General features: G+C 62.3%; 6 protein-coding genes across 9 annotated transcripts in view; 5 read left to right on the top strand and 1 right to left on the bottom strand.

Annotated features, from left to right (window-relative positions):
• Positions 1-2,256: 2,256 nt before the first annotated feature.
• Positions 2,257-4,994, top strand: LOC131093658 (uncharacterized). Its single transcript, XM_058040923.1, has 2 exons — positions 2,257-2,336; positions 3,476-4,994. Exons 1-2 carry the CDS (start codon positions 2,331-2,333, stop codon positions 4,592-4,594), a joined length of 1,125 nt encoding a protein of 374 aa, XP_057896906.1. The 5' UTR covers positions 2,257-2,330; the 3' UTR covers positions 4,595-4,994.
• Positions 4,995-5,781: 787 nt separating this feature from the next.
• On the top strand, positions 5,782-9,639 carry DOHH (deoxyhypusine hydroxylase). Its single transcript, XM_058041110.1, has 5 exons — positions 5,782-5,816; positions 6,108-6,436; positions 6,806-6,882; positions 7,055-7,292; positions 8,571-9,639. The coding sequence occupies exons 2-5, from the start codon at positions 6,163-6,165 to the stop codon at positions 8,885-8,887; spliced, it is 906 nt and encodes a 301-aa protein (XP_057897093.1). The 5' UTR covers positions 5,782-5,816; positions 6,108-6,162; the 3' UTR covers positions 8,888-9,639.
• A 1,888-nt stretch (positions 9,640-11,527) lies between these two features.
• On the top strand, positions 11,528-12,102 carry SMIM44 (small integral membrane protein 44). The gene is made up of 2 exons (XM_058041124.1): positions 11,528-11,768; positions 11,888-12,102. Exons 1-2 carry the CDS (start codon positions 11,528-11,530, stop codon positions 12,100-12,102), a joined length of 456 nt encoding a protein of 151 aa, XP_057897107.1.
• A 384-nt stretch (positions 12,103-12,486) lies between these two features.
• SMIM24 (small integral membrane protein 24) lies at positions 12,487-14,510 on the top strand. The gene is given in 7 exon segments (XM_058041125.1): positions 12,487-12,627; positions 13,468-13,513; positions 13,516-13,587; positions 13,590-13,670; positions 14,033-14,150; positions 14,265-14,303; positions 14,414-14,510. Coding segments are annotated over 7 exon segments (594 nt in total).
• A 5,143-nt stretch (positions 14,511-19,653) lies between these two features.
• Positions 19,654-21,838, top strand: LOC131093778 (uncharacterized). The gene is made up of 2 exons (XM_058041109.1): positions 19,654-21,298; positions 21,337-21,838. Exon 1 carries the CDS (start codon positions 19,654-19,656, stop codon positions 20,635-20,637), a length of 984 nt encoding a protein of 327 aa, XP_057897092.1. The 3' UTR covers positions 20,638-21,298; positions 21,337-21,838.
• Positions 19,660-22,218, bottom strand: part of NFIC (nuclear factor I C) — a 40,715-nt gene continuing 38,156 nt past the window's right edge. For all 4 annotated transcript variants that reach the window (XM_058041105.1, XM_058041104.1, XM_058041108.1 and 1 more), the window contains one exon: positions 19,660-21,916. In XM_058041105.1, coding sequence (XP_057897088.1) covers positions 21,899-21,916 — 18 coding nt within the window. In that variant the 3' untranslated portion in view covers positions 19,660-21,898. The remainder of the gene's footprint in view (positions 21,917-22,218) is intronic.

The raw sequence follows: 22,218 nt of genomic DNA on the forward strand, positions 1-22,218 counted from the left end.
TCCCTTGTATGTTATTTTCAACAAGAAACACCTGATAGCTGCAGTCCTGAGAAGGAACAAAATCATTCATAGATTCTGAGCTGGGAGGGACCCAAAGGGGTCATTGATCCCAGCCCCTGTCCCTGCACAGCCACCCCAAAAACCCCACCCTGAGCAGCCCCGGGAGCTCCTGCAGCTCTGGCAGCCTTGGCACCATTCCCTGGGCAGCCTGGGCAGTGCCCAGCAGCCTCGGGGGGCAGAACCTTGCCCTGAGCTCCATGCCAAGGCCTGGCACAGCTGCAGCCCTTGCTGGGCTCCTGTCCCTGTGCCAGAGCAGAGCTCAGCCCCTGCCCCTGTGCCTGCCCTGGGGAGGAGCTGCAGCCCCCGAGGAGCCTCCCCTCAGTCTCCTGGGCTGCAGCTGAACGAGCCAAGTGCCCTCAGCTGCTCCTCAGCCCTTCCCCAGCTCCGTGTGCCTCCTCTGGGCACTCTCTAATATCCTTATGGGCAATGGATCCTTCTGATCTTGTGGTGCCCAAAATGCCTCCAGAACTAGCAGATCCTGGGCTTGGGCCGTGAGGAACCCAGAAACTTCCCTGCAGCACCCCCACATTGTCCATTGCTTCAGGAGACCTGTGGGATCTGCCCTGCCATGGCAGTCTGGAAACCCAACAGACTTTGGGAGAGCAGGCACCACCTTTGGGGAACCATCCAGGCCCTGGCATTACTCCCAGGTGTACAGAAAAATTCAAGATTCCAGAGGTTTATGTCCAAAAAGGAGACAGAGGAGTCCTGTAACTTTATTCATGAACAAAGGGAGAGACCATGGGGCATTTCCCACGGGGCCTCTCAGATTGTTGGGGGATGCAGCCTCCTTTATATCCTAATTTTCATGGCCACATCAGCCTCTCCCTTTCTCCACTGGCTGAGGTGGAGAAACTTCAAACTTCCTGAATTGCCTACTGTATGTCCCCCTCTAATATGCATCCCCCCCTTTGTTTAACATATGATATTAATTCTATTGTCTTTGTTTTTCTCCAAGTTCGGGGGTTTAGCAGGACCTTGGCTGAGCAGCAGTCCTTGTGAATTAGTAACACTTTTTGAAACTGATGGTTTCTCCAGTTACTTCCTTATCTACAAGTCCCTGGCCAATGTACAAGCAGATTCACACAGTCTGTTTGTAAAGACACATTCATATTATTCCTTTCACTGGGCACCAGCAGGGCACTGGCACTGCCTGTCTGTGCTTGGGCCTTTTGCCGTTCTGGTGCCAGTCCTTGCCCAAGCTGAACCCAGTGAGCTTTTTCCAGTCTTTTCCAGCCTTTTCTAGCCTTCCCGCAAATCCAAGGCAGATTTGGGATTTTGTTGTTGCGGTTTTCCTTGTTTCTGTAGTGCCAGTCCTTGCTGCAGCTGAGCCCAGTGAGGCTTTTCCAGCCCAGCCTGGAGGCGGGAAGGGAATGGGGTGGCATGGGGATGGTGGTGAGGGTGGGGATGGGGGGATCGTGTGGTTTGGTGAGAGGTGGTGATGGTGGTGGGGATGGAGATGGCAGAGCTGATGTGCGGGGAGGCAGGAACGAGGATGGGGATGTTGGTGATGTGGGGATGGGATGATGGGGATGGGGATAGGGATGGTGATGCTGTGGGGATAGGGATGATGGGGATGGCAATAGGGATAGGGATAGGGATAGGGATAGGGATAGGGATAGGGATAGGGATAGGGATAGGGATAGGGATAGGGATAGGGATGGTGATGCTGTGGGGATAGGGATGATGGGGATGATGGGGATGATGGGGATGATGGGGATAGGGATAGGGATGGTGATGCTGTGGGATGGGATGATGGTGCTGTGGGGATGGGGATGGTGTGGGATGGGGATGGTGATGATGGGGATGATGGGGATGATGGTGCTGTGGGGATAGGGATGGGGTGGTGATGCAGTGGGATGGGATGATGGTGCTGTGGGGATGCGGTGGGGATGGGCAGGACGGTGCGGTGCGGTGTGGACGGACATGTCCGTACGGTGATCTGCAGGCAGGGATGGGGATAGCTGTACGCTGCCGTGCACAGCCGTGCCGCGCGGAGCGGAGCGGCACCACCCCGTCCCGCCCCCGGTGCCACCGTGACCCCGCCGCCGATCACTTCCAGGGCGGCCCCGGCTCCCGATTTGAAAATGCGGGAGCGGCTGCTGGTGCTCCTGTGCGCGCTGGCGCGGCGGCGGCGGCGGCGGCGCGCCGGGGCCATGGCCGGGAACGGCACCGGCAGCGGCAGCGGCAGCGGCGGCGCCGGGGGCTGGGACGGGCCGCAGCGGCGAGCCTGGCTCCGGCACTACTACAGCCAGCGGCAAAAGCGGCTCATGACGGTGACCGGGGCGGGGCCGCCGGGATCTGGGGACAACCGCAGGCGGGGACGGGGTCACGGGGGACGGAGGGTGCGGGGGTACGTGGGGATCGCGGGGACACAAAGGATGGCAGGGTCACCGAAATCACGGGGACACAGAGGGTGGGGGACGCGGGAGACGAGCGGAGGTCACGGCGACACGGAGGATGGGGGATGCGGTACAGATCCCGGGGACACAGGATGGGGACGCGGAACACATGGACATGGGGGATTCGGGGCGCGGGGAACACGGGAGCACAAAACATTGATGGGGGGAGAAGGATGCAAAGGACAGTGATGGAAAGGATGGGGAGCATGGAGAAGTCACAAGGGTGGGGGACATGTGAGACCCAAAACACGGGATGTGGGACAGGAAGGACACATGGACACAGACATCACAAAGGATGAGGAACGTGGGAGTTCTGTGGGACACAATAAGAGGGACACAAAGGATGGGACTTGAGAGACATGGGATGTGATCCTGGACACAAAGGATGCTGGATGCAGCGGACATGGGGGTGACATCAAAGGTGAGGGATGCATTGGGGGATACAAGGGATCCCTGGCTGCAAGGACAAGCTGGAGGTGGAACATGAGGAACCTGCTGGCCTGGGCAGCGGCTGAAGAAGGTGACCAAAGCCACTTTTTAGTTTAAAGTTGCATTGTAGAATTTAATAACAGAAAATCAATTCTTGTGGAAGGGCCGGGAGCTTCGCCTTTCAAATCATGATTCCCACCTTTGAGGGATGCTCTCTCTCCCTTCCAAATTGGGACTTAGCCCACAGTTCCCTCAGTGGCTGGAAATCCAGCAATGCTCATTAAAATACAAACCCCCAGAGGGAACGGCCACCCCAAAAAAGGGCTTTTCCAGAAAGCTCCATCTGCAACACCTGAGCATCTTGTTTGGAGTCACACCTACGGCCTGGTGGGTTTGCAGTGAGGTTTCCCAGGAACAGGAAGATTTGACTGGTGTTAGAGCAGTTGGGACCACTGGCCAGCTGGCACTGGCCATCCTCCTGCCTCGAGCAAGTCTCTTGAGCGGGGTGGTCTTCAGAAGGGGTTCCCAGTGAGGTGCAGGGAAGTGCTGTCTCACACTGCTGTTGTCTCCCCCCTGCACCGCAGCTCCTCATCGCTCACCGGAGGAGAACCAGCTGCTGCTTCTACCCCCGCGCCTGGCCCAGCCTCAGGAGCACGGACTGGTGGGAGCAGGTGGTCCTGAAGGAGTTTGGGCCCCAGGACTGGCTGGAGAAGTTTCGGATGTCCAAGGAGACTTTTTTCTACATCTGCAACCAGCTGCGGCCTGGGCTGGCTCCGCACAGCGCGCACTTCCACCCAACCCTGCCGCTGGAGAAGAGGGTGGCCGTGGCCCTGTGGCACTTGGCCACCAACGTGGAGTACCAGACTCTGAGCCCGCTCTTCGGCGTGGGGCCCTCCACGGTGCAGAGCTGCGTGCGGGAGGTGAGCTACGCCGTGGTCTTGCTGCTGAAGCCGCTTTACCTGCGGCTGCCCGACGAGAAGGAGCTGGAGAACATGGCGCGCATCTTCTGCACGCGCTGGGGCTTCCCGCACTGCATCGGGGCGCTGGACAGCCTGCACATCCCCATCCACCCGCCCCTGCGCCTCACCTCCGACTACTGCAACGGCCAGGGCTGGCACTCCATCCTCACTCAGGCCACCGTGGACGGGCTGGGCCAGTTCTGGGACGTCTCCACCGCCTTCCCAGGCAGCATGGAGAACAGCGCGGTCCTGGAGAGCTCCAGCCTGTGGGTGCTGGCCAAGGAGGGCCGGCTGTGCCCCAACCCTCCCAAGCATTTCATGGGGAAGGCACAGAAGTACGTGCTGCTGGGCGATGCCACATACCCCCTGCAGGACTGGATCCTCAAGCCCTACCAGGAGGACGAGAACCTGACCCAGCGCCAGCTGCAGTTCAACTACCGCCTGAAGCGGGCCCACAGCGTGATCGAGAACGCCTTCCTGCGCCTCAAGGCGCGCTGGCAGATCCTCCTCAAGTGCGACGACTGCAGCCTGGAGCTGCTGCCCACCCTGGTCCTCGCCTGCTGCATCCTGCACAACGTCTGCGAGGCCCACGACAACCCCTTCAACGAGGAGTGGCTGGAGGGCGCCGAGCCCACGGAGCTGCCCAAGCCCTGCCAGCCCGCGCCGGCCGCCATGGAGGACAACCGGGCCGAGCAAGTGCGTGAGCTGATGTGCCAGTACTTCGAGAGCTGCGGGGAGGGCTGATGGCCCAGGAGCAGCTGCCCTGCACATCCCTGCTTGCAGACTCACTGGGGACTCTGGCAAACTGGCCCAGTGCTTCCAGCTGTACCAGGCGGGCCCAGGGCGGGGAGGGGCGGCCGTGTCACGCTCGTGCTGGGTTCGCTGTGCCGGTTTCAGGCAGTGGAATGTATTTTGTGCCCATTCTCTCTCCCAGGATCTAAACTGTTTGGTGGTGTGTTGTGTGCTGTGGGAGTACAGTGGGGATTAGGGCTGGGAGGGGGTGGCTGCTGGGGTCTCCCTTTCCTCTGTCTCAAAGCCTCTCCATTAGACCAAAATCAGCAGGAGCTTTGAAATAAGGCAGAACTCCTTTGGAGGTTTGAAACTTGCTGTGTAAACACACATAGGAAGGAGAGGGAAGGAAGAGGCGGAGCAGTGGCTTGCAAGGGCTGACGCCAGCCTGGAATTAAATTGCAGTCACAAACTCAGGGATGTGCTGCCCTGAGGGTTTGTCCAGCCTAGCACCCCCCAGCCCCTCTCCTGAGGGGTTTTGCTCAGCCTGGCACACCTGGACTCTCTCCAGACAGGTTTGCCCAGCCTGGAACACCCTGACCCCTCTCTGGAGAGGTTTGCCCAGCCTGGCACCCCTGGTTCTTCTCCAGCAGGATTTTGCCCAGCCTGGCATCCCTGACCCCTCTCCTGAGGGATTTTGTCCAGTCTCACGCCCCAGGTCCCTCTCAGGGTGGGGTTTTACCCAGCCTGGCACTGCCTGAACCCTCTCTGGTGGGATTTCTCCCAGCCTGGAACACCCCCACGGCCTCTCAGGGTGGGCCTTGCCCAATCTGGCATCCCCAGCCCCTCTCTGGAGGGGTTTGCCCAGCCTGGCAGCCTCAGCCTCTCTCCAGAGGAGTTTGGCCAGCCTGGCATCTCCTGCCTCTCTCCAGAAGAATTCTGCCCTCCTTGGAACACCCCAGCCTCTCTCAGGGTGAGCCTTGCCCAGCCTGGCAGCCCCGGTCACTCTCCGGAGTGTCTGTGGCTCCGTTCCGCGGCCCCGCCCGGCTCCGCGCTCCGTGACGGGGCCCGGCCATGGCGGCAGCGGCCCTGCCCCTCCCGCAGCGCCCCCTGGCGGCCGCGGCGCCCTCAGCCGGAGGGGCGGCAGCGCCCCCTCGCGGCCCGCCCCGCCCGTGCGTACTGCGCAGGCGCGGCCGGGGGGCGGTCACGTGGCGGAGCAGCAAGATGGCGGCGCGCGGTGAGTGCGGTGCCGGTACCGCCGGGCCCTCCCCGAACCCCCCGGGATCCCCCGGCCCGGCCGCTCCACTCGGGCCCCGCTCCCGCTGGCTCGGCGGCTCCGTCTGGCGCGGTTGCGGCAGGCGGTCTATGTCCGCCCCGGGTATCCGGTGAAACCGAGTGTCCGAGGACACGCGCTCTGGGGTCAGCCCCGGGTCCGGTTCTCCGGCACAGACCGGGCCGAGGCCCTTCCCGCCCGCCCTGCCCCCGCTGGCGGCTGAGGGCGCACCTTGACTCCCTTCCCCGGACGCAGGAGTGTGACCGAGGAGCCCCCCGGAGCCCCGAGCGTGCCCGGAGCCGCCCGCGCCATGGTGACGGAGCAGGAGGTGGAGGCCATCGGCCGCACGCTGGTGGACGCGGCGCAGCCGCTGCCCGCCCGGTTCCGGGCCCTCTTCACCCTGCGCAACCTGGGCGGCCGCGCGGCCGTGGAGTGGATCAGCCGCGCCTTTGGGGACAGCTCGGCGCTGCTGAAGCATGAACTGGCCTATTGCCTGGGCCAGATGCAGGACGAGGCCGCCATCCCGGTGCTCATCCGCGTGCTGGAGGACACGGCCCAGGAGCCCATGGTCAGGCACGAGGCAGGTACAGCAGCGGCTCCTGCGGCTCTGGGGGCAGGGAAGGGGGCTGGCTGGCAAGTGGGGCTTGGGGTGCTTCCCCCACTGGACAGGGCAGCTCGTGGGGGCCTGATCTGCCTTGGATGTCAAACCCTGAGTCACGTAACACCTCACCAGCTTCCCTGGCCACACCTGACAGGACAGGTTGGCCTGGCTTCTCCTGTCGTGTTTGTCCTGATTGGAATTGGTCAGTCTGGCCTGTGCCCATGTTTGCCCCATTTGGGATCGGTCAGTTTGGCCTGTGTTTGTGCTTTAGAGCAAAGCAAGGCATTGCCAGAGGACACAGCAGGGTTCTTCTCACACAGACACCCTGATTACATCCTGATCCATCCTTCAGGTGAAGCCCTGGGTGCCATTGGGAACCCCGAGGTGCTGGATGTCCTGAAACGCTATTCCCAGGATCCCGTGGTCGAGGTGAGCTTCCCGAGGGGCCATTTCCTCCCGGATCAGCCCCGCCGGTCTCGGAGGCGGCTCCCACACTGGCCCGGTGGGTGGGGACACGGCAGTGACATCTGCAGTGTGCTGGGCTGCTCCTGGCGCTGTCCAGTGCTGTTGTGCAGGCAGGGCCGTGTTCCTGTCCCCACAGGTGGCAGAGACGTGTCAGCTGGCCGTGAGGAGGCTGCAGTGGCTGCAGAACAACAAGGAGCAGGCAGGCAGCAGCCCGTACCGCTCTGTGGATCCTGCTCCCCCCGCAGAGGAGACGGACGTCGCCAAGCTCCGGGAGATCCTCCTGGATGAGTCCCAGGAGCTGTTTGAGCGCTACCGGGCCATGTTTGCGCTGCGGAACGTGGGGGGCCAGGCTGCTGTGCTGGCACTGGCAGAAGGTGAGGGCCTGGCCTTGCTGTGGGTCTGTCCAGGCTAATCTGGGACGAGCTCTTCCCAAATCCAGGAGTGCAGAGCTGTTCTCACGCGTTTGTGGCTAGGGCTGCTGTTCCTGGCTGCATCACAGAGTGCTGGGTGGTCTCTGGTGTTCCAGAGTCCCCTTGCCACCCTCCAGACCCCCTTCCCTGAGGGAGGGAGGGCGCTGGCTGTGATGAGGGTCTGGGACGAGTCTGGCCTGGGGGTTTTGGGGTCATGCTCTCCTGGCCTGGAATGTCAGGGGCTGCTGGTGTTTGGGAATAGTTCTGGAGAGGGGAATGTCCCTGCGTGGGAAAAGGGCAGGCCACAGTCCAGGAACTGTTTGGACCCACCCCCAGCCTGAGGGAAGTGGGTCAGGCTCTCCAGCCATCTGGGCCTGTTGAGCTCCATAGGGTGGGATCTGTCAGCTCCTGCTCCAGCTGCTTGGGGTCCCTGGCCATGCTGCCATGGCCTGGAACATCACGTGGTGGGGCAGAACCTGGGCAGGTGGGGAAGCAGTAGCTCTGCTGGGGGGGTGGGTTCTGCCATCAAAGGAGGCACAGGGACAGGGCTGGGATCAGGGAGCAGGCTGGGATCAGGGAGCAGGGTGGGATCAAGGAGCAGGGTGGGATCAGGGAGCAGGGTGGGATCAGGGAGCAGGGTGGGATCAAGGAGCAGGGTGGGATCAGGGATCAGAGTGAGATCAAGGAGCAGGGTGGGGTCAGGGAGCAGGGTGGGATCAGGGAGCAGGGTGGGATCAGGGAGCAGGGCTGGGATCAAGGAGCAGGCTGGGATCAGGGAGTAGGGTGGGATCAGGGAGCAGGGTGGGATCAGGGAGCAGGGTGGGATCAGGGAGCAGGGTGGGATCAGGGAGCAGGGTGGGATCAGGGAGCAGGGTGGGATCAGAGAACAGAGTGGGATCAGGGAGCAGGGTGGGATCAGGGAGCAGGGTGGGATCAGGGAGCAGGGTGGGGTCAGGGAGCAGGGTGGGATCAGGGAGCAGGATGGGATCAGGGAGCAGGGTGGGATCAGGGAGCAGGGCTGGGATCAAGGAGCAGGGCTGGGATCAAGGAGCAGGGTGGGATCAGGGAGCAGGCTGGGATCAGGGAGCAGGGTGGGACACCCCTTCCTGTAGGCCTGGGGTGGTGACCCTTGGCATCCCCAGCTTTACAGGTAGGGGCTCCATCCAGGTATCCCGGCACGTTTTGGGGCATCCTGGTGAATTTTGGGGCGTCCCAGCTCACCGTCCCCTTCCCCTCCCGCAGGGCTGCGCTGCGGCAGCGCGCTGTTCCGCCACGAGATCGGCTACGTGCTGGGGCAGCTGCAGGACGAGGCGTGCGTGCCGCAGCTGACGGCGGCGCTGTGCAGCCGCGCCGAGAGCGCCATGGTGCGGCACGAGTGCGCCGAGGCGCTGGGCGCCATCGCCCGGCCCGGCTGCCTGCGCGCCCTGCGCGCCTTCGCGGCCGACGAGGAGCGCGTGGTGCGCGAGAGCTGCCAGGTGGCCCTGGACATGTACGAGTACGAGAACAGCGCCCAGTTCCAGTACGCCGACGGGCTCTGCAAGCTGCAGGCCTCCTCCTGAGCCCGGGCCGGGCCTGCCGCCCCCTCGTGCCGCCGCCGGCGGATCCGTGCCTTGCCGAGCTGCGGGAGGGACCGGGTTTGCTCTCTGGCACAATTACAGGCACCTTTTCCCTCCAAATCCGGGCTGAGCTGCTACTTGCCTCCCCGGCGCTCCTCGCCGGCCGCCGTTTCCTGGATCTGCCCCTTTTCCCTGCCAGGATCGGCGCTGCCCGCCCGTGGCGTGGCTCGGGGCTCGGACCAGGTGGGCTCAGCTTGGCACGTCGGAGCCTGCTGCGGCCCTGCAGGGCCTGGGCCTGCCCTGGGTTGGTGCTGCCCCGTTGGCAGCTCCGTTCTGCACAGCTGAGCTTTGCTGGGGGCTAGGATGGGCTTTGGGCGCCCGCTCTTGTGGGCTGTGGTGTTGGGATGCTTTGAAATTGCTCTCAGTGGTGGTGCCGAGCTGGGGCCCTCCTCACCCGTGCTGTGGGTTTGGCTTCTCCTGTTGGGACAAGCTGGAGCTGAGCCTGTGGCAGCCTCTGCCCCAGGATGGGGGTTGTTTCATGGCAGAGTTGGGAAGATATGGCTGGGTTTTTTTTCTGCAGGGAAGGGTGCTGCCATTAGGGTGGGCAGGGTGAGGCAGAGCCTGCCTGGGCTTTCCCCTGTGTTTAACCAGGGCCAGGAGAGCTGAGGCTGCTGCTGGCACCCAAATCCCTCAGTCAGCCCAGCCTGGGCACTGGGGTTTGGGGTTTGGCAAGGAATAAAGCACTGGCAGAGGAAGCTGGAGTGAATCGAGCTGTGATTTACCTGTGCCCAGGTGTGCAGTGCCCCCACTGCCATGGGGTCAAGCCCTGGGCAGGAGGCTGGGGGCTGCCAAAGTGAAGTCATAGAACCATTGAGATGGGAAAGGACCTTTAAAATCGAGTCCAGCCACATTGGGAGGAACAGGGAGTGGGGTCCCTGATGGCATGAGGTGAAACCCCCAGCCCTGGGGAGGAGGATGATCTGTCTGAAGTGCCCTGGTAGGTCCCACTGCCCTGCAGGGCCTGGCATCCTGCTGGGCATCCCTTTTCCCCTTGTCCAAGGGCTCCCTGTCAGTCACTCCCAGGCTCAATCCTCTTAGTCCCTGAAGCCAGCTCAGCATCCCCAGGGCTCTGGTGCTCAGGGCCACAGCCAAGGGGCAGCCCTGGCCATGGCCCACTCTGACCCAGTTCAGAACCCCGTGGAAAGGGCTCTTAGTCAAGATGTGACCAGTTTTGGTCACCTGTACACAGCAAGAGTCAGTGACATGGACCTGAGTGCTGTGGGTAGGGTCACCTGTGTGCCATGTGGAGGGTGACGGGCTCCAGACTGCCCTTCCCCAGCACTGAGGACAAACATCTGATGTTTTCACACTGTTTGGAGTCAGCAGCCGTTATGGGTTGCTTGTCCCCCTTCCCTCACCCTCCGTAGCCCCTGGGTGATGGGCAGGACCCAGGTGGCACTTTGGGGTGTCCCCCCCGTGTCATATCCATGCCCAGCACAGTGAGATAGATGGGTGCCTTCCCCAAGGCCACGTTATCATTCCCACTGTTCCCTTGCTGGCACGTGGGCTCCAGCACCCTGGAGCTTGCCAGGCTCTTTGTCCCCACTTCCCACCTCGGCTGCCCCCAGCTTTGCCACAGTGACTCACTCACACCTTGCAGGGTTGTTTCCCAGTCATTCTGTGCCAACATTTGTCTCTGCTCTCCCAACACCTTTTAAGACAAAATCAGAACAAAATGCATTTCTGAGGCTGGGATCTGGGCAGGGGTGCCCTGGTGCAGCAGAGCTGGGAGGTGCTGGGCTGGAGCAGGACTCAGCCTTGAGCCTTGACTCGGGACTGAACCCCACCAGCACCTTCAGCCTCTGCTGGGAGGGTTTGGGGTTTCTTCATAGCTGCTGCTGGTCTGGGCTAAAATCTGCGCCCTCTTGGTGTGGGGGGAATTGCTTTTGGGGGAAACATGGTCCCCCTCTGCAGGCTGCTCTGCCCTGGGGAGGTGACACTGGCTGCTGGGGTGACACTGAGTGACACTGGCTGCTGGGGTGACACTGAGTGACACTGGGTGCTGGGGTGACACGTGGCAGCCATCTGGGAAGGTGACAGCCTCTTGCCACGGGCTGCTCCCCTGTACAGCAGAGGGGGCCCCGTGGGAGCTCCCGTGGCTGAGGCATGCCCAAATCCCTGCTCCCGTGGGCTCCAAGGGTGCTGTTTCCTCTGGGATCTCAGCCATCTGCTCCAGGGATCCGGGGCCTGCTGAGGGATTTAACCCAGCCCAGGGGAGGGAGGAAAGGCCTCGGGCATCCCTCCCCATTCCTGACTTTGGGAATTCTCCAGCTGTCCGTGATTCCTCACTCCCAGGGGGCAGGGGTGCCAGTGGTGCTCCCAGAGGAGCGGGATTTGGGGACCCTGAGCCACATCAGAGCCCCCTGGTCACCTCCCATGCTGAGGCAGCCCGGCTGTGCCTGGATTAGCAGGTGCTAAGCTCCTCAGACACGCAGCTCTGCCACCAGCTGTAGGGACACCGCTGTCCCTGTGAGCTGCCGGCACCGAGGAGCCTTGTGGACTCTGATGCCACCTCCCCCCCTGCAGTCCCCTGCGTGGCAGAGGCTCCAGTGGCTCCAGGAGGGGCTGCAGGGGTAGCTGGCCATGGCCCTGGCAGGGGGTGTCGCCCTCCCTGGCACCGGGGGGGCACCGGGGCCTCGGCGCTTGCTGCAGTCGCCCCCCGAGGAGGACGGGGTGCTGTACGTGGACTACAGGCCCCCTGCCCTGGACAGCATCCACCTGCCCCGCTATGTGCTCTACCTGATGATGGCAGCCACGCTGGTGCTGGTGGTGGCATATGCCATCGTGGGGCACCTCATCAAGGACCTGGTGCATGACTTTGCTGGTGAGTGCTCCCCACAGCGGGGCTGGGCTTTGGGCTGGGCGGGGGCCGGGGGGATCCCCAGCTGAGGCTGGGCCGTGGCAGGGCTGGGGCTGCTGCCAGCTCCCTCTGTGCCCCTGCAGACTGGGCATTTGGGCCCAAGCCGGAGGAGAAGGCAGACATGGCCAAAGGCCCCGTGCTGGAGGCAGAGTGGCTGGAGGAGGATGAGGTGCTGGTGGAGCAGAAGGTGGAGGATGAAGGCAGCGGAATCCTGCCCGGCACGGACGTCCCGCTGCAGCTGCTCGCTCCCCGCAGCTCCGTCTCCTTTGCTGACCCTCCCAAGAAGAGATTCTTCTAGCTCAGGGGACACCCCTGCCACCAGCAGGACCCTGCAACCCTGCCTGGCCCTGGGTGTAGGCACTGCCCAGCCCTGGCACAGAGCCTCCCCCTCCCTGCCAGCCCTGGCACCGCTCTCGGGCTCCCCTTGGGCTGTCACACCAATAGTGTGGCACCACTTGTCCCAGCCCTGCTCACCCCTTGGGCTGTCACACCAGTACAGTGTGGCACCACTTGTCCTAGCCCTGCTCAGCCCCTGGGCTGTCACACCAATGCAGTGTGGCACCACTTGTCCCAGCCCTGCTCAGCCCTTGGGCCAGCATGGCATGGGGCTGGCAGGGCTGGGGCATCCCAACCTTTGCCTGAGGTAACAGCACTCCTTGGCACAGCCATGCCAGCCCCGGCCATGGGCACGTGGGTGTATAAAGAGGGTGCTTGGGGGTGCAAGCCCTCGGTGTGGGGGCACAGCCGATGGTGGCAGGGGGCACGGGTGCACACAGAAACATGGATACCCCTCTGGATGGGCCGAGTCAGCGTGGGCACAGGGGTAGGGACAGACGGATGGACAGCTGGGTGCTGAGGCTGGCTGTGCCTCCACCACCCCCTCAGTGCCTTGGCACTGCCAGAGGTGGCCCCAAACCAGTCTTGGGGGACAAAGCACCCTGAAGCCTCACTTGGGTTCTGGGAGAGGGCACTGGGCATGGGGCTGTTTTATGGACCTGCAGCCCCTGACTTAAACCCAGGCTGAGGCTGGATCCCTGTGCCCCCAGTCTTCTTCTTAACCCCTTGAGGAATTGCCACAGGACACAGCAGGGTTCTTCTCGGTGTCTTCCCTGCCAAAGTCCACTGTCCCTCCCTGGCTGCTGGTGGCCGCCCTCTGCTTCAGTTTGATTGTGCCCTGGTGGGTGGGCACCCTGCCATGGTGTCCCTGAGCTAATCCTGTCAGTGTTTCACTCCTGGCAGTCTGTGGGCACACACTCCCTGAGGACATGATGGGGTCCCACCTGGGATTGTCTGGGAGCAGCTGGCTCGTGCCCAGGGGAGGGCTGGGGGTGCCTGGCATTGCCCACCCCTCTGTGCCACCCCATCCCCATGGGATCTGCCCCAGCTCTGCCAGCTGGGATAGGGGAACCAGGCAGGGTGGGCACTTCTCCACCCCATCACCCATCTGTCCTTCCACCGGTGCCCCCACCCACCCACACCTGTCTGTCCCCGCCTCCATCCACCTGCCCACCCTGGCGTGGTCCCCAGCCCTGGGCACAGGGACATGCCTCTCCTTTGCCACGCTGCTCCCGGAGGTGGCGGCTGCTGGGTGTGGTGGGGTGCCAGTGCCTGAGCCAGGGGAGTGGTACCACCTGCAGGAGTCACGTTGCCATGGTGCTTGCAGCCACTTTGTCCTCTTGGGGCCAATAAAGGCACCTGTTGCCCTGGGTGCAGAGTGCAGGCACGATAGCAGCAGGTGACAAAAGCTCAGCTCCAGGAGCAGCCTCCAGACGTTCCCCAGCCTCTGCCCAAAAATGCCGAAGCTCTTGCAGCCCCTGTCGCTCCTGCTCCTGCTCGTCCTCGCTTCCACCGCCCAGGGACAGACTGGTGAGTGCCCCCGTGCCACTCTGTGCCCTGGGGTACCTGGGGAGGTGGCCAGGCCTCCCCTCAAGCATCAGATCAGCTCCTGGGAGAACTTTCCAGGGGGACCGGTCTGTCCCAGTGCTCCAACAGTAACTTTTGGGGGCAGAGCAGGAAGATCTGCAGACACCCACCTGCTGCCCCAGTGCTCCCCACTGCGCTGGGGACAGGTGAGCTGTGTCGGGGGTGCCTTCCTTGGTACCCAAGGGACACTGGGGAGTGTGTGCCAATGTCCCATGCCATGGGGGGTCCCATCCCCTGGAGGATGGAGCTCCCCTGAAGCTGTCCCCATCCCTGTCTTTTCCCTTGCCTGTCCCCTGGCCATGCAGGCACGGGCCCCAAGGTGCTGCAGCCGTGGCTCATTGGCCTGACCGCCGTCGTTGTCTTCCTCTTCGTTGTCTTCGTCGTGCTGCTCATTAACCGGCTCTGGAGTCTCAGGAAGAAGAGGTTGGATTGGTGTGGGGGGCGGGGGGTGCTGCCCAGGGGAAACCTGCGTGGAAAGTTGCCACGGGCTGGGGCAAGGCTGTCCCCGGGCACCGCTCAGCCTCTCTCCCCTCGCAGGAAGGAGAACGGCCACCAGGAGACCCTGGAGACTGACAGGTACCACAGCCCGGGTGCCGCGGGGCAGCACCGAGACCCTCCCGCACACCGGGCCAGGGCGGCGGTGCCGGTGCAGCGCCCGGCTGACCGACGTTCCCTCCCTCCCGCAGGCTGGAGCGCTCCGGCCACGTCAACCCGGCTGCTGAGGACTGGGAAGAGCTGAGGGACGACAGGGAGCAGAGCAAGCCCGTGGCCACGTCGCTCTGAGTGCCCCCGCATCCCCGTGCCCGCTCCGGAGCCCCTCTGATGGGCACCGCGCCCTCCTCCCGTCCGCGGGCCGGGGATCCGCGCCGGGTTTCGGCGACAGCCGCGGCCACCGCGGCACCTCCCGCCCGCGGCCGGCCCGGCTGGGACCAAGACCCGGCGCGGATCCCCGGGAGCTGAACGGGAGGGCGGCGGCAGCGGGGCCTCCCCGTGCCCCCGACCCTGGCCCGGCGGGGTCCCGGCCCCGGGGGGACGAGGAGAGCCCCATCCCCAAACGTGCCCACTAAAGGTGTCCCCAACCCACCCCGGCGTCAGGCGTGTCGTGTCCCCGCGCGGGGAGGGGGCTGTCCCGCAGCCCCGGGTGCCTCTCGGGCGGGGGACAATGGCCGGTTCCGGGCAGGGCGGGGCCGGTGTCCAGCCCCCATCGCTGCCAGGCCAGCCCGGAGCGAGGGGTGGGCACCGAGGGGACGCGTGGGGTCCTGGGCAGCGCTTGGGCACCGTGGGCACTGTGGGGGTGAAGCGCAGCTTCGGCCAACGCCGATCTACGGGTGACGTCAGTGACGTCACACCACCAGGCGGTGACGTCACGCGCATGAGATGGTGACGTCCCGTGGCCAAGTCTGAGGCACAGGAGGCGGCGGCAGCTCCGAAATCCCCGTGAGCCGCGGCTGCCCCACCCGTGTCCTGTCCCCACCCGTGTCCTGTCACCCGTGTCCTGTCCCCACCCGTGTCCTGTCACCCGTGTCCTGTCACCCGTGTCCTGTCCCCTACGGGCTCCCGGCTCCGTCCCCTGCTCTGCCGGGCCAAGGGCGGCCATGGGGGGGTCCCTCCTCTGGGTGCCCCCCCCGGGGCGGGCTCTGCTCCCCCCAGTGCCCCCCGTGCCCCCCTGGCACACCCGTGTCCCCCCGCTTGGGCACCGCTCCCCAGTTCCCCCGGGGCAGCGAAGGAAGGGCGGAGGCGAGCTGGAGTTGAAGCATAGCTTGTTTAATTTTTATACATTTTTTTTTTTGTCTTTTTTTTTCGTTTTCATTTTTTAATCTTTTTTTTGTGTGTCAGTTTTTTCTTTTTTGTTTTTTTCTTCTTTTTTGTCTCTTTTTTCTCTTTTTTGCATAGGGGAGGGGGGGGGAAACAACAACAAAAAAAAAAAAACAACGGAAAAAAAAAAAAAACCAACAAAAAAACCAAAAACAAAAGAAACAAAACAAAAAAGAAAACCAAAAAAAAAAACCCCCAAAATCCGTATCAGGGTCAGTAAGTGTATGTAGGCAGGAGCGGCGCTATGGGTAATGGCTGCGTACAATGGTATAATCAAATATCGTGAAGCACCAGGGAGGCGAGCGGGGGTCGGGGGGTCCGTGCGGGGCCGGGGGGCGCGGGGGGCGCGGGGGGCCCGGCCCCGGCCCGCGGCCCTGGTGCGCTCGCGGTGTGTATCGGCTGCGGCAAAGCGAAAGCGAGAATCCGGCGAACGAGTAAAATATAACTGCGGGGAGGGGGCACCCCCGGCCCGGGGCAGCGGGGACCCCCCAAAAGGCGGCCGGGGCAGCCGGCGGCGCGGAGGCACTGCGGCGGGATTTTTGGTTTGGGTGAGAGGCGCGGTCCGGCCGGCTGCCGCCTCGGCGCCTTTTTGGGGCGGTTTCTGTCCTTTTGCCGCTCTTTGCCCAGGGCTGGGATGTCCCCCAAGCCCGGCTCTACATCCCGCTGCCCCCGGGCATCGCGCGGGGCGCCCGGCGGGGCACGCGGTACCCAGAGCGGCACCCGTGGACCAGGGCACCCCTGGGGCACCCAGAGGGGCACCCCCGGGCATCGCCTGGGGCACCCGGACGGGCACCCGGAGCGGCGTTGGTGGGTACGGCTCGAGGCACCCTGCGGGGCACCCGTGAGCACCACCCGGGGCACCCAGAGGGGCAACCATGGGCATCACCTGGGGCACCCAGAGAGCCCCCCGTGGGCATCACTTGGAGCACCCAGAGAGCCCCCCGTGGGCATCACTTGGAGCACCCAGAGGGGCACCCATGGGCATCACCTGGGGCACCCAGAGGGGCATCCATGGGCATCACTTGGAGCACCCAGAGAGGCCCCCGTGGGCATCACTTGGAGCACCCAGAGGGGCACCCATGGGCATCACCTGGGGCACCCAGAGAGCCCCCCGTGGGCATCACCTGGGGCACCCAGAGGGGCACCCATGGGCATCACTTGGAGCACCCAGAGAGCCCCCCGTGGGCATCACTTGGAGCACCCAGAGAGCCCCCCGTGGGCATCACTTGGAGCACCCAGAGGGGCACACATGGGCATCACTTGGAGCACCCAGAGAGCCCCCCGTGGGCATCACTTGGAGCACCCAGAGGGGCATCATCTGGAACACCAATGGGCACCAGGTGGGGCACCCACAGTGATACCCACGGGCACCCAGAGGGTCACCATGGATGGGCCTCTCCCGGGGCACCCATCACCAGGGGCACCATCCCAGCCGGTGGTGGGATACCCGGGGTGGGGCAGAAAGCAGCAAATTCCAAACTCCGAGTACAAAAAAAAACTCAACCAAAACAAAACAAAAACAGAACCAAACAAAAACTAAAAGAAAAAAAAAAAAAAAAAAAAAGGAAAAAGCCCAAACTCCACCAAACAAGACATATATATATATATATATACATATACATATATATATATATATGTATGAGATTTTATATATATATATATTCCTTTGCGTTTTAAAGTACCTTAACTGTGTGGGGGCCCGCGCCCCCCCCGGCCCTGCAGCCCCATATATATATATGTGGAGATATATATATATATATATATATGTACAGGTTATTTGTTTTATTTATAGGTCACAAGGACTATTTTTAATTAATTTTTTTAAGCCGACGAGCCCGACTAAAAACCCTCTAGGAGAGGCTGTAGTGCATGAAACCCCCGCGGTGATTGTCGAGCGGAGCCCCCTCGTATCCCCATCCTGCGGGGGACCCCCAGAGCTTCCCCAGGGATGGGGCGCTCTCCCCCCCGGCTTTGCGCTCACCCCCCGACCGTGGCCATCGAGGCCGCCAGAAGATAAAAAAAAAAAAAACAAGGGAGAATGATTAAAAAAATAGAAATCATAGAAATGAGCGGTGCCCCCTCCCCCGCGGAGGGCCCGGGGTGTTGCATATTCCCTTTGGGCAGAGCCAGGGTCGGCCCCGGGGGTGTCGGGGAGCAGTGCAAAGCCCCGGGGGCACGGGGGGCTCCCCGGCCCCGCAAGGGGAAACCCCGGCACGCCCCCCCCGCTGCCGCCCGACGGGCTGGGGGGCGTCCGGTTGATTCTTTTTTGCCTTTTTGAATTTGGTTTAAGGTGCTTTTCTTGCCGAGGGCGGGTTTTGGTGCAGCCGGCCCGGGGTGGGGAGGCAGCAAAGCGGGGCAGGGGCGGCCCCGGGGGCACAGGGGGGGCTCCGGGGCTTCCTCGGGGCGGGGGTCCAGGCCCGAGGGGCGCCAGCGCCCCTCGCCTCCCCGGGGCTGGCCCAGGGAGCTGCCCCGGTGCCCCCGCTCCCTCCCTCCGCTGTCACTGTCACCGTTTAAAAATGCTTTTTTTTTTTTTTAATATTTTTTGCTTTGAGCTGAGCCTTCTCCAGCCTTAACCCCCCCTTCTTTTTTTTTTGTTTTTCTATTAAAAAAAAACCCCACTCTCTCTTTTTTTAAAATTTTGTCTTCTTTTCCCCCTCCTTTTTTTTTTTTAATTCTAATATTTTATCCCCCCCCCACCCTCCCCAGCTGGACGCCGACCCCACTCCCTCCTTGCATTGTCCTTGCAGAAATCAATACTGCACCTTGCATCAAGAAGCGTCTCCCAAGGCTCCCCCCAAGGGTCCGGGACCCCCAAACCAGCCTCAACTGTGGGCGAAACCCGGCGGGACGCGACCACCCCGTCACCCCCTTCTAATACTTTTGGACACCAAAAAAAAAAAAAAAAGAAAGAAAAGGAAAAAAAAAAAAAAAAAAAAGAACAAAACCAAAACAAACAAACAAAAATTCAAAACTGTCGACGACGACGTTTCTTCATGCCCGAGCAGCAGCGATGCCGGTGCCACCCGCCCACCGCTGTCACAACCCGCGGCAGTTCTCAGCCCCAGGGAGCTCGGGGGTCTCCAGCCGGCGGAACGCGGGGGTTTTAAGGCAAATTCAGGGCTTTTCGGGGGTGTCGGGCCCCTGCTCGGCAGCGGGGCAGGGGGCAGGAAGGCACCGCCTGCCGCTCCTGCCGCACTCGGGCATGGAGCGCTGGGGTGGCGGCTGCGACCCCCCTGTCCCCAGCCCGGCCTGGGGGCTCAGCTACATTCACTCGGTTCCATTCCTGTGCGAGAGCGGCCGGGCTCGGCCCTGCGCCCCGCTGAACACCAATGTAAAACTGGGGGTTCCCCAATGGGGAGCGGGGGAGCCGCGCCCGGCCCGGGCGGCCCCGCGGCTCCAGCCCCGCTCCGAGCCCCGCTCGGTGCCGCCCGCACGGACACCGCCACCCCGCTCGGGCTCCCCGCCGCCTCCCGCCTCGCTGCCTTTGGTTGCTGGAAGCAGAAAAAAAAACCAACTCAAAACCCCCCAAAAGGGAAGGAAAACAAAGAAAAGAGAGGCAAAGCAAAGGGGTGGCCGCCCCCCCGGCCGGCCCCCCCACAGCTATTGCATATTCCGGTGTGTTGGCGCAGAGGATGCATCGGTATTACCAACTGGAAGACGTTTCTGAGGGGGAAAATCGGTTAAAAAAGAAGAAGAATAGAGAGAAAAAGGGACTTTTCCGGCCGAGAAGAAGCCATGCAGGAGGCGAGGGGGGGGCAGCGGCCCCCGGCCCCCCCGGCCCCCCGGGAGCCCCGGGCATGCAGCGACTCCCTCGCACTGATATCGGGTCCAGTAATACTTAGGCTTCGAAGGCAAGGCACATCATGTGGTATAAAATTTCGTGCAAATTAGGAAAACATGGATTTTTTTTTTCTTGTGTGTTTTTTTTTTTTTTTTACGGCTGTTTTTTTTTTTCTTTTATACAGATTTTTTTTTTTGTTGTTTTTTTCCTCTTTTTTTTTTTCTCTTTTGCTGAAGGGGAAGGTAGAGCCGGTTAATAAGAGTCTGCCATGCACAGCATCAGCCAGCCGCGGCTGGGTTGAGCCAGGTCACCAGATCCTGTTAAAGCACCATGCAGTTTATTTGTCTTTTTTTTTTTTTTTTTTTGTCTTTTTGTCTTTTTTTATGTGTTTCTTTTCTCAGATCTTTAAAAAAAAAAACAGGTTTCCCTCTCCGCCAAGCGCTTTTTTTTTGTTGTTTTTTCTTTTCTTTTTTTTTTTTTTCCTTTTTTTTTTTTTTTTTTCTGGTGGGTTTTCTCCTTTTCTTGTCCTTTTTTATAATTTTTCTGTCTCCCGGGATTTCCTGCGTCAGCCCTTTCCCCGGTGTCTCGTTGTGCCGTCCCGGGGGTGGGAAGCGGGGGGGAAGCGGGGGTCGCTGGGATGGGGATGCGGTGCCGCTCGCTGCTCCTCGGGGCGGCGCTGGGGGCCAGGCGGGTGGCGATGGTGGCCTCGGTGATGTCCCCTGGAGCTCCTGGAGCTCCGCGGTGGCTTCTCTCCATCAGCACCGTTCGGGTGTCCCCGGGGCCGGAGATGCTTGGGGGATCAGTGTCCTCATCTCGCTGGGACAACGGGCACCTTCGTCCTCTTCCTCCTCCTCGTCGCGGGGGTCGCTCTGCTCTAAGGCACTGCCACGTCCCTGTGTCCCCTTCCCGGCCCCGCTGTCACCGCACGGGACGGGGGCGGCTCCTCCGGGACCCCTCCCCGCCGCAGTTCAGGCACTTGACGCGGGGCCGGGGGCTCCGGGGGGCTCCGGGGGGGCTGGCTCTGCCCTCGCCGTCGCTCGGGCTTCTCTGCTCCATCCTTTTGTATCCAAAAAGAAAAAAGAAGAAAAAAAAAAAAAAAAAAAAAAAAGCCAAACCCAAAAAAAAAAAAAAAAAAACAAAACCACCAAACCCAAAAACCCCAAACCAGCCGTCCCGGCAAGTCGGTGCCGGGGACTCCACCTCCTCCTCCTCTTCCTCTTTTTTTGTGATTTTGTTTTCTTTTCTCTTCTTCTTTTTCCTCCTTTTTTTTTTTTTCTTTTTTTTTTTTTTTTTTTTATGATGATTCCCTCTTAAAAGTGCATTTCCTACAAAATGTGCAACACGAGCGCACCCTGCCTCCCCCCCCCGGTACCTGTCCACAGGAATGCATAGCTCAAACACACGGACGCACGGCCCCCTGCCCCGTTAACCCCGGGCGCGGGGACACGGCTGGGGACACGGGGACACTGGGGACACGGCTGGGGACACGGCTGAGGACACACGGGCCCGGGCCGGTGCAGGCTTGGGGGAGGAAGGCGACCAGAGAGATGGTGACCGGAGCCTCGGCGCGACCGTGGCCGCCGGGCTGCGACAGTCCCCGTGATGGAACCGGGGTGCCACCGCCGCTGTGACGCGTGGGGCGAGGTGGGAGCGTCCCGACACCGACACCGACACCGTGTCCGAGCGGGAACCGAGGTGCCACCGCCGCCGCGACCGTCCCGGCTGTGCCCGTGCACCCGCTGGGGTCACAACCCCCCTCCTCCTGTGCCACCCGCTCCATCCACTGTGCCACCGCACGACCGTCACCGCAGCGCGATGTCACCGTGTCACCGCAGCGCGATGGCACCGACCCCGGGGCGCTCGCACAGCACCGAGCGCCACCCGCCCGCCCGGGAGCGCCCCGCTCTGCCCCGCGGGGCTGCGGCAGCGGGAAGGGCTCCCCGGGAGGGGTTCCCGGGAGGAGTTCCCGGGAGGGGTCCCCGGGAGGGTTCCCGGGAGGGGTCCCCGGCCCAGCCCCACGAACCCCCGACAGTCTGGGGCCGGGGGGGTCGGCGGGGGAGGTTTTGATCTTTGTTACTCACATAGAGGCAAGAACGAGAGAGTCAAAGCCGTTTGCATATTGGGCGAGCGGCCGGCGGGGCCGGGAGGCAGCGCTGGCACCGCTCGTGTCAGGTCTCAGCGCGGCGCCGGCCCACGGGGTAAAGAATAGTGTTTTTTCTTTCTTTTTTTTTTTTTTTCTTTTTTTCCTGTTTCTTTGTTTTCTGGCGCATCGCCGGGGTGGGGGGGAAAGGTCCTCCTGGGATGGGTTGTTGGTTTGTTTGTTTTTTTGTTTGTGGGGTTTTGTTTTTTTTTTTTTTTTTCTTCCATTTTAAAACAGTTTGACCCTTTTCCTTCTTCCTTTCCCTTGCTCTTTCCTTCGGGTGTGGGTTTTGCTTGTCGTCGTCGTCGTCGTCGTCGTGAGGCCGCGCTCTCCGTCGTCACCGCAAGGCTGGGCCTGGTGCTCGGGGACGGGGATGTTCCTCTGGGGGTGCCTAAAGCAGAGGAGAAGGGAGGCGAAGGGGCGGCACGGCGGCGATTATCCCAGGTACCAGGACTGCGGGAGAGAGGAGAGAGAGGCCGGGTTAGTGCTCTGCCCGCGGGGCTGCCCGTCCTCCCGCCGCTCCCAGAGCCCGAGGCAGCCGCCCCTGTGCCGCCCCTGTGCCGCCCCTGTGCCGCCCCTGTGCTGTCCCTGCGCTGTCCCTGTCCTGTCCCTGTCCTGTCCCTGTGCCGCCCCTGCGCTGTCCCTGCGCTGTCCCTGCACTGTCCCTGTCCTGTCCCTGTCCTGTCCCTGCACTGTCCCTGTCCTGTCCCTGTCCTGTCCCTGTCCTGTCCCTGCGCTATCCCTGTCCTGTCCCT

Source organism: Melospiza georgiana, chromosome 26 (assembly GCF_028018845.1).
Source record: "Melospiza georgiana isolate bMelGeo1 chromosome 26, bMelGeo1.pri, whole genome shotgun sequence".
In the NCBI taxonomy this organism is placed as follows: domain Eukaryota; kingdom Metazoa; phylum Chordata; class Aves; order Passeriformes; family Passerellidae; genus Melospiza; species Melospiza georgiana.